Source organism: Leiobunum rupestre, chromosome 1 (genome assembly GCF_980474605.1).
Source record: "Leiobunum rupestre chromosome 1, qqLeiRupe1.1.hap1, whole genome shotgun sequence".
NCBI classification, from domain to species: domain Eukaryota; kingdom Metazoa; phylum Arthropoda; class Arachnida; order Opiliones; family Sclerosomatidae; genus Leiobunum; species Leiobunum rupestre.
Genome location: NC_143384.1, coordinates 34,233,908 through 34,244,736, shown reverse-complemented (window position 1 = coordinate 34,244,736; position 10,829 = coordinate 34,233,908). Strand labels below are relative to the sequence as shown.

At 35.3% G+C, this 10,829-nt stretch overlaps 1 protein-coding gene across 1 annotated transcript; it reads left to right on the top strand.

Moving 5' to 3' along the window:
* The first annotated feature begins 6,918 nt into the window (after positions 1 to 6,918).
* Positions 6,919 to 8,823, top strand: LOC149962185 (solute carrier family 22 member 3-like). Its single transcript, XM_090164423.1, has 5 exons — positions 6,919 to 6,977; positions 7,048 to 7,202; positions 8,207 to 8,382; positions 8,445 to 8,530; positions 8,598 to 8,823. The coding sequence occupies exons 1-5, from the start codon at positions 6,919 to 6,921 to the stop codon at positions 8,821 to 8,823; spliced, it is 702 nt and encodes a 233-aa protein (XP_090020549.1).
* Positions 8,824 to 10,829: the final 2,006 nt, after the last annotated feature.

Sequence of the window (10,829 nt, the reverse complement as noted above, 5' to 3'; positions counted from 1 at the left end):
ACCCACACTACTTGGTCTTTTCATTCATAATGACATCCCAACACTACTATCACCATCTTGAATATTTTTCCTTATTGGTGTGTAATCTAAGTAACCAATACTGCAATCTCTGCCTCATGCCACTTCTAATTCGGAGTTGTCATTATAGTTATCTATAGATGGCAGCACTGGTGCTGAGCAGTTTCTCTTAGCTGTATATTAATTTTTCATGAAGGTTGCGGACTTAAATCCAGTTGCATCAACGAACAGTATAGTGTCAGACTGGTTGTTTTCAATAACATGTTATAAAACTTCCATTATATCTTTATGATAATGCTAAACGGATAATTTTACTTACATGTTCTGGTTCTAGCATCGGGGTAGGTCCGATGGGCCGAAGACCAACCGATCGAAGGGCTCCAACGAATCGAAAACTCACGGCCCGAAAAAAAAGGACAAGCCGACCGAAATTTAACAAACGTTTTTTATAGCAACAAAAGAGAAATGGTTTCAACGGACCGAAAAGTTGTATATAGTTAAATAAAAATTAAAATAACTTTTTTACTGTTCAAGTTTACTGTTTTGTTTTTTAATTCTGCCCCGAGATATAGCAGGGTACGCGAAAAACGTTTTAGATGAGATTAGTTCGGATTAGGTTAGGTTAGGTTAGGTTAGGTAAGCGCGCGGAGCGCGCAAAGTTTAGGTTATATACGCGCGCCGAAGGCGCGTAGGCACCGTTGGATACGTCCGTGACTTATATATATCTATAAAAAAAACCTTAATTCGATGTACTAAAAAAAATATATACAGGTGCAAAATTGGGCTGTAAACCGCACAATTGGGGTATTTTCGATCGATTGGAACTCAATGTTAAATCGTTTTCCAACGAATTGGATTTCGGTCGAATGGGCCCAAAGCAAAATTATTGCATTAAATTACTATTCTTAATTACTATTCGAAAGGAAAGGCCTTCGAGTGAAAAACAAAAACGCGCGCATGTTCTTGTTTTGATATTTATTTTTAACAGATAATTTCAACGTAATCCACCTGGTTTCAATTATAGTAACGTTTTTTTTTCAGCTTTTTAAAAATATATATTTCGGTCCGTTGAAACCTTATGTAATTAACTCATAAAAAATGATTTTTTTAATTTTAGGTCGGTTAGTGCTTTCCTTCGATTGGATGGACTTCGGTCCGTTGGACCCCCATTCAATCGGTTGGTCTTCGGGCCATCGGACCCAGACCCTAGCATCAAAGTTGAATGATGTATTGGAAAAGGTTTAGCTTCTGTTGGTCCATTATCCACAAAATGTAGGGAGCAGACATACCGGCTTTTCGTTATTTGGCTTAAATCATCTTTGCGGTTACAATTATTTAACCATTGGGTAGCCTGAATACACATTTCACATTCTAATATATTTTGCAGTTGTTCACCCTTTCTATAAACAAGGGATAAATAAAAATATATTTTTGAACAAAACAATAGTCATGATCAAGGTATATATTATAAAAAAATTATCCCCTGACCGTTCTATTAGATCTGGGTAGGCTTACCAGTTGCCAATTGTTACTATTATTTTACTACTACTGCGAATCTACTATAACTGACTGCCCGGAGTACGCTACTATTTGAATTTGTGGGTAGAGATGAAATAAGGAAATATATTTTGCCATACCAAAAGACCAATTTTAATTATTACTAAACAAATAACTTTAAACACTTACGCGACATAAAAATGGTTAAAACATGCACACTCTTAAACGAAAATCAATTAAAAACGATATTAAACTTATTATTTATACCATGGTGAATATTAGTAGAAATTATGTTTAATTCAGAGAAAACGGCATGGTATAAGAAGATAAAACTTTATTTTAAACAAGACGTTTCGAGCCGAGGCCCTTCTTCAGTCGTTCGTTAGTTTTAATTTGATTTAAAATTCTACCACGCGCCAGAGTGAAGTTCTAATATCACGTGAGCAGAAGGTCAACGTGTTAAAAAATAAACAAAAGTTTTTCTGATTATAACAATGTACGTGTGTTATAAAATCAATGTAGCCGATAATTGGAAAGTATATATGTAAGTCAGTGTGAATTATTAAAATAAAAATATAAATTAAAAAAATTTTAAATCACAATATTACCCCAATTAGTTACTTCCTGACATCCTTTATATAAATTTAAATTACCTAGTTTACGAATATACAATCCTTAAACTAAAAAATAGTAAGTGATATAATATAGAGACAGATTCTTCATGGTTTGAAATAAACTTTTATTAAAAAGAATATTGGGGAAGGTTTTCGAGCCCACTCGCTCCTTTTCAACCCAGATAGAAAAGCTTCCCCAATATTATTTTTAATTAAAGTTTATTTTAAACCATGAAGTATTTGTCTCTATAGTATAAAATTTACTTTTTACTAGTTTAAATTAACCATGGTTAAATTTTGCGTTTATGATTATACAATCCTTCATAGAATTTTCTTTTGTACCAATTGGTTTAACGTTTTAAAATTTTGTAATCATCCCATTTAATAGAGTGATTTAACGTAGACCAAATATGTTTTGAAATTTCGTTATTCATATCGCCCTTAGCCACACAGGATTTATGTTCACGAATCCTGTCCAAAATGGAATGTTTTGTTTCACCAATATACGTTTTCCCATATGAACAATGGATTTCATAAATAACGCCTTGAATCGCGGAATCCTTTATTTTAGGTTTTAAATGAGAAATTTGATTTTTTAGAATATTAGTGGTTTTTGATACTAAGTTTATTTTATAATTTTTCAAAATTCGTTTAAGTTTCTCTGTGGTTTTAGGTATATAGGGTAAAACTAAAACCTCCTCTTTTGGTTTACTTTTCATATCAGGAGGCATACTGATTAAGTTTCTGTCAAGTATGGTTTCTATAAGTGTTTTTGGATAATCCGATTCAATTAACTGATTTTTAATTTTTAATTTATCCGCAATTGGGTTATCAGATATGGATTCAATATGGTGTTTTAAACCTTTGACGACTGATGTTTTCACATGGTTGGGGTGGTTCGAATTAAAGTTTAAAAAGGTTTTCGAATGAGTAGGCTTTTGGAATAATGAAAAGGTTAGTTTACCATTAATATTTTTAATAAATAGGTCTAAAAAAGGAATTTCGTGGTTAACTTCAAGTTTAATAGTGAATTGAATAGAGTTATGCAATTTATTTAAATCATTGTGAAAAGTCGTTAAAGAATCCAAGTCTCCCTTCCATACAAAAAATATATCATCCATAAAACGAAGCCAGCAAGCCAAATGGTTTTTGTCCATGTCCGACCGAAAAATGGTATCCTCTAAATTTTCCTAGAAGAGATTTGCTACAACCGGTGATAATGGATTCCCCATTACTAGGCCGTCTTTTTGTTTATAAATTTGGGAATTAAAGTTAAAATAAATGCTATTTAAATATAATTCCGAAAGCTTCAGAATTGTATTAATTTTAAGAGAAGATCTTTGTTATAAATTAGGGTCATTTCTCAATTTAGATTCCAATAATTTAAGGGCCTCAGAGATAGGGATACTACCATACATATCAGTTATATCAAAACTCCCTAAGACGTCATTCTGGGATAAGACATTGCAATGGGATTGAGTTTTTGATTACAATCTTCAGAGTTTTTTGAACAAGAAATATAGTTTCCAATTGTACGTTTTTCGTCCAGCGAGAAACGTCGAAGATTCGTGGAGCGAAGCCATCTGGATGTTGATGACTATGTGACGGTTATTCTTGTCGACTAAAACGACTAAGTTAATACCCGGATAAAGATTTTCCGACCGTTGAAATGACTTAGAAGATATTCAAGCTCGGTGTATCAGTAGACAACCGAAATGTTATCTGACAAACCTCAGAGACGAAGTTTTTGAAAAAGATAATCTCTCTGGGAGCGCTTCATGGTTTTGTACCAACAGACCACGTGACCTACGGGTCACGTGAATTTAATTTTTGATTATTAGGTCCAATCATGGCTGAAGGTGGAGTTGTCCCCGACCAATGGTCAAAAGGGGTAAGAAATTTAAAACCACCGGTAAACGCGCACAACACAAAACTTTGCTATTGACAGATATCTACGATGGCATTTAGGCAGGATGGCACTGGCATCTTTAATCCCTGCGGCATCTTCTAAACTATTCTAACTAAGAATTTACCCGTGCACACTAGGAAACCCCCAAAAATACAACCAATTATTTCAAAATAAAATACAACACAAAATGTCAAAATTGCAGACTACTGGCGCCAGTGTCGGTTTCTCATCTACTAATACAAGTCACCGTAACTAGGCTGTCACTGGCGCCGGACTGACCCCCTTAGAGATTACCCACGAGGTTTTGAATATAACGGGGTTCAATATAGTATAGCCGCCGTGCCGGCCGCGCCGAATGAATACATGGAAATAAAAGAGGGGGTCAAGACGACCTTGAAATTGACCTTGGTCTATTGGTACCCTTGGAAGGCAATTTATTTTAAGGTACCGGACTGGCGACGGTCGGGCAATAAAGAAGGGAATAAGCTTGAGGGGAGCTCCACGAACTGTTAATTATAGTGACGAGCGTGAAGTAAAGGAGGGCGTGAGATAAAAACTCCTTCTAGTAACGATTTCCAAATCTTGGTTAAAACTAGCATAATATTACGTTATACAGGGTGTCCACTAAAAAACGATCCAGGGCGAATATCTCAGAAACCGTTTTCTCTAGGAATTTAATTTTTGTTATGTTACGTAGCACGTGCAGGGGGCAAAGAAGAATGATAACCTCGATGACTTTGAACCATGTCTTCAAGGTCATCCAAAAACTATCTCGAGAACCGTAAGTGTTAGAAAGTTGGTTCCAATTAGAAAAGTGTTCCCCGTCACGTTTTATGCCTACATAGCGTGAACATGATTGGATTCGACCAATAGTAAGTCGAGAAAAATTTTACCAAAATCACAAAGGTCGTAAAAGGGAAAATTGCAAGACAGCGCTAATAACTCCAAAACAAGTCGTGCTACATTATCGAAATTTGCTAGACATTCGCATCATGGTAGGATATTTTAATATTTGGAAAATTGTATGACCTTGAACCATTGCCTTCAAGGTCATACTAAAATTATCTCGAGAACCATTACGTTTAGAGCAAAAATTCCAATTAGAAAGTTGTTCTTCGTCACATTTTAAGTATTAATAACTTTAAATTATAATTTATAATTGAAAATTTTGATCTAAACCTAATGGTGTTGAAATAAAATGAGCGTTAAAGATGCGGCAAGTATTTTGTAAGCGAGAAAAATACAAATACCATCTGTAGATATTTCTTTCATTAAAATTTGCTTCGTATTATATTCAACTGATAAACATGTACTGTAAAAAGGGTGAAATTCAATTGTGCATTGTTTTAGTAAGTCTAACTCGCTGTTGTAACTACTTAAGGCTATTCTTTAATATCTGGGACAACAATAGTAGAACTGATAAAGACGAGGTTTTATTGTTTAATCTATACTAGGTAAAAAAGAATATTGATACATTTTGATATTCCGTAGGGTATACGAAGATACAATTATTATTTGTAGAAGAAACTAATGAGTTTTGTCAATATTCATATTATTACTACCTCAATATTATTGGTTTTTGGCGTTTTGAGCACGTAGATCACGTGATGCACGTGCAATTTTTTGACCATTTTTTAGATTGTAGGCCAAAGTAGACGAATATTGGGAGATACCGTAGGCCTCGTAGGGTTTTGGCCTAAAAAATTGAATTCGACTACGGTGCTTTATCAATCTGTGACTGGTTGTGTATTATATATGGTCGGTTCATATTTAGAAAGTGGAAAATTTATCCCTCTACCACTAACGGTTGAGAAGTTATCGCGTTTCCAAACTTTCGTCGAAACTAGGAAACACCTAAATTGCATCAAGCGATTATTAATAACGCAACTTCGACAGCGGTCCAACAACATATATTTACTAAAAGTCAGTGCTGTAGAACCAATATTTAAAAAGTTGTCAAATTATTAATTTTTGGCGGACGAAACCGATAAATAACGAAAGATATTGGATAATAAATAATAGTTGCAATTGGTTTCATCGAGCTATCTATTATAGTTTTCTAGCAGAATTAAAAAGAGTGCAACAATTTCACCTGTCGAAGACTTTTTAAACAGAGTGTACCATATTTTTGGAGGCTGGTTGCAAAAAAAGGGTACACAGTTAAATTTCCTCTCCGAAAAATACCCCTTTACAAGTAGTAACTTTTGAGTCAGCTAGGATACTAGCTATTTTAGGGTAGGCTAACAATCCACCATTTTCCTTAAGCAACTGTCCATTGCCCAGCCGTTGACTTTGACATCGAGTTCAGGAGTTCGACTATGTAAATCAGCATACGGGCCAACCCCATTGTTTGCCGTCGGCCTGACTGTTTATTGCTACTGGGCTAGTTCAGACAATAATTTAAAAATATGAACCACCGTCCTTTTTGAATATTTGGAAAACGAATAATCTTATCGATTTAATTATTTGTTATATTTCAGGGTAGGTGTAATCCATTATTTCTAGCTCTTCCCTGCTTGACGTTTAATTTGCCACATTTTTTATTAATTCAAATAATTATATTTTGCCGAATACTGTGATTTGAGTTTTATATTCGCAACCTTTTTGTCTATTTGTTTAATTGAAGTTTTAATTTACATTTTCAAATAGATCTACGAAGTCCACAGAGCGTTAAAAACCTTACTATATATTAAAGTTTTTCTCCAATCTACTCACCCAATACCCTAGATACGAATAAACTGATAAAAAATAACACAAATCTTCGACTAGGTTCCCCTTAAAAAGATTAATACTTGTGTTTGTAGATGAAACTGATTCGATTTAGTTCGACTATAGTGGGATCTGGTGTGCTCCAGAGAGTGGATGATATCGTTTGGTTACATGGTGCACTCTCTGGGAACCTGCCTCTCCTTCATTCCGGCGGGACAACTGGCCGACAAGTATTTCTTCGGATATAGTCGTTCCACTTATCTTATGGAGAAAAATGCCCGTAATTCTCTTTTTGTGTAGATTTGGTCGTAAGCCGCTCATTTTAGCGGGACAAGCTACAATAACAGTTGCGTCCTTCATCCTCGTATTCGCCGCCAACATGCCCATGTTCCTCGCCCTCAGGTTCGTCATCGGATTAGGATTTGGACTGGCCCACACTGTCTTCATAACCTCCTGTAAGAACGCATTCAGAGGGAATTCTCACTGAAGTGAATATCCGGTCTCTCGTAAAATAATAAATTAGGATTTTAATCAGGATTAAATGGATAAAATCCTGATGTGATAAATTAGATATATCGTCTAAAGCCTGAATATTTCGAAATAAGATTTAGTCACTAAATCCTTAATAATAGTCCATATCTAGTTAATGTGGTCCAGGACTCATCAGACCTCGCCCTTAAAGCTGTATCAGTTGCTATGGTCAAGAATGTAGTCGAGTGAACAGAATATGTGCGAGCAGTACTTTGTTTGCCTTGTCATTCCCAGAAAACAGCGGCTATAGTCGTGTTTGCATATCATCTGTTAATCTCTATTCATTCTTGTAATGGTTGTTAGCAGTTTATTGATGCAAAGTGCGTGATTTATCCTAGTTATCGAGTCAGTGGGGCCGAAATACCGGGACTACGTCGTGTTCAGCTTCACCGCCATGTGGCGACTTGGCATCATGGCTAGCGCCTTCATTAGCTGGATGATCAACGAGTGGAAAACGATCATGCTGGTCTCATCCTTGCCACTCCAACTACCTTTCCTATTATTGCTGTACTGGTGGGTTACGATTGTAGGAAATAATGTTGGGTAATATTTGGATTAAGCCGATTAACCGACCAGAAACCAAAAGTGATATAACAAATCGATAACGTTAAATAAAAACTTAATTTATCGTTAGCCTGTTAGAAATCGTTAAGATAAGCGTTATCATGATTTTACCGATACAATTGGTACCAATACAATAGTGCTTTTTAATATCGGTTCGTTGTCATCCTACCGGAATATCTAGTTTTCTAATAACAAGAACCAATAACCCAATTCAAGTTCACTCAATTATTCGTAGTTATTTTGGGAATTTGATCGATATTAACATTATAAAGATCAAGATGAACATTTTCTAGGGACAATTACCATTACACCCGCGATTATCAATGACACCCAACCTTTTGCAATGGAAAATTTCCCATTTCAGATTTTGACTTTCAAGAAATACATTTCAGGGCAGTTCCCGAATCAACCAGGTGGCTCCTTTCGATGAAACAATATGGCAGAGCCAAGAAACAACTCCTGCAACAAACCAAAATGAACGGAAAAGAAATCACGAACATTGACGAAATCATGAGCAGACTCAAACATAAAATTGAAATGGTACAAAGAACAATTTGTCAATGATTTAAGTTAATCGGTTTAACATGTCGTGGTTATTTTAGGACACGAGATCTGACCAGGCTTCGTTCATCGACTTGTTGAGAAACAGACACATGCGCAAAGTAGCGGCCATACTTTACATCTCATAGTACGATTTCAGAGCAGTATCTGCATTTCCATTCGTAATAAATCATTAAACAATAATGTCTTTACAGTATAGCAACCGTATTCATCAACCATGGCTTCAGTTTGAGCATCGGTCTGATGGGCGGTTCACTGTACCTCAATCTATTCTTGACTGGTTTGATGGGCTTTCCGGCTGTGGTCTTATATTTTGTGGTGATTAAATTCGGCACTAGACGGAAAGGGCTATTGGTCAGTTTCGTCCTGACCGGCATCATTTTCTTAGCCGTCACTGTAATTGGGGGTCAGTCAAAATAGATTTCATTAACGAGAGTATAAAGTTTTCAACTAAGAATTTTAATAATTATAATTATAATTATAGTTATAATAATAATCAGCTAGGCAAAAAACAAAGGCAATACCAAGTTAGGTAGTTTTTTGCATTATTTCAAATGGCCAAATTAAAATTCAAGCGCTTTAATACTCAAAAGGTGCTAACACTCACTATAACCGTGTACCTTTTCAAGTTATATAGAAAGGAGAGACCGAAGAACACGAGAAAAATACCCTATAGCTAGTGCCAGAAGCTGAGATTGAACCCGACTTCTCTTGCTGCGTGGAAAAAGTGCTAACCACTTTTCCATCCTGCTAGGAGTGCTGTAGTTTAATTTTATAGTGTAAAGTCTGGATGAGCCATTTTTTCTTAATACAAAATTTTTAGTTCTTGCATTGTTCCCGTGTTGTTTTTCTAAGCTTTCCGGAAAGGGATTCGTTAAAAAATAATTATGCCCAACTGAAATTGGGGAAAGCTGATATCGCGTGCCGTGTACAAGAGTTAAGTTCTGACGGAGTGTTAAATGTTGATTTGAAAAGAGGTCATGAACGCCACCTTCTTCAAAACACCGACTACTCTCTTTAAACGCGGTGTTCGCTCTTTACAAGAAGACTTTGATACGAAAGATAACTATTTTATACTCTTTTGAAGATATTTACTGGTTAAAATTAACATTAATAATGATTGGGAGGATAACAAACTCTTTGGCATACGTGCTACTGCACGTGTTCTGTACCGAACTGTTCCCTACGAACATGAGGGCAGTTGGGGTCAGCGGGGCCATGACCGCACGCCGAATTGGCTCGATTCTCAGTCCGTTAGCCGACTTCTTGGTAAGTTAACAAGAACCAATATTTTAATTTCGTCAACTGTCTTGTACGTTAGAAATGATTACTTTTCAGGGCATAATTTATGGTCAATCAGTTCCTGATATCTTGAACGTCATTATCTCACTGTTCACAGGCTTCGTGTTCCTTCTCCTACCCGAAACCCAAAACAAGCATTTACCAGATACACTTGTTGATTTCGAAAAGTTAGTAAAAAAATATTGTTGAAATTATAAATTAAAAATATATATATATTTTTTTTACAATTTAAGACTGGCGACTGGTAAAGATGCTTCGGCAACAGTGAAAATAAAAGAAATTGAACAAACTGTGACTTTAATGATTTAACTGATAATCAGGGCCGTGTAGTATGTATGTAAAATTTATCAAGCAACCACCTATTTATACTATCTTTCCTACCGACATGATTATTAAAAAGTCTTTGACCATTTTATTTCTTACGCAAAATATAATTACTATATGTATCCCAAGTAGCGAAAGGTTGGATTGGAGTTGGAGTTGACATTGAGGCAAAGAAAGCCCTTAAATAAAATCCTTTCATATTTCTCTTTATTGTCCCTGTATCGTTCTAAGTTTCTCTTTGAAATTGTGTGTATAGTTTTACATGATTTTTTATTATTATTCTTTAGCCAACGACAGTTTAAAATTTACCATTTTACTTAACTAGGTATATCTCATTTCCCTAGTGTATTGTTTTGATTTAAATAAAAAATATAGGCTCTAGCCTTTGTAGCAAAATAGTTCTATCCTTATATCAACCAACGGTTAAATCTTATGTTCAATTTCCTCACGACAAAAGCCAATACACTCTTAAAAAAAGGTTTATTTTCAATCTTTTAAAAGTTTTTATCGTCTTATATTTAATACCTTAACAGGTTTCTAAAGGATGTTAGCATTTTTCCTTTTAGTGTATTTATTTACACTGTTTAGCGTGCTTTTGTCCTCCGTTTTGGTTTCTTTACTACACCGTTTGTAGTATAAAACTACTCCCTTGAGGGAACTAATCTATGGTCTTAAGGGTTTTACAATACTACTTTTAAAGTGTTTAATTCAACGTTTTTTGAAAAATAATTAACTTATCCAGTGCCGTATTTCCGCCTAGGCCGTGGCCTAGGGATTCATCATTGGAAGGGGCCCTCCAG

Excerpts from the sequence above, each read along its gene's own strand:
- LOC149962185 (XM_090164423.1), top strand. The coding sequence starts at position 6,919 with ATGGTGCACTCTCTGGGAACCTGCCTCTCCTTCATTCCGGCGGGACAA. Across the intron at positions 7,203-8,206 it reads CACTGTCTTCATAACCTCCT|ATTTTGACTTTCAAGAAATA; the intron begins GTAAGAACGCAT and ends TTCCCATTTCAG. Across the intron at positions 8,383-8,444 it reads TCAAACATAAAATTGAAATG|GACACGAGATCTGACCAGGC; the intron begins GTACAAAGAACA and ends TGGTTATTTTAG.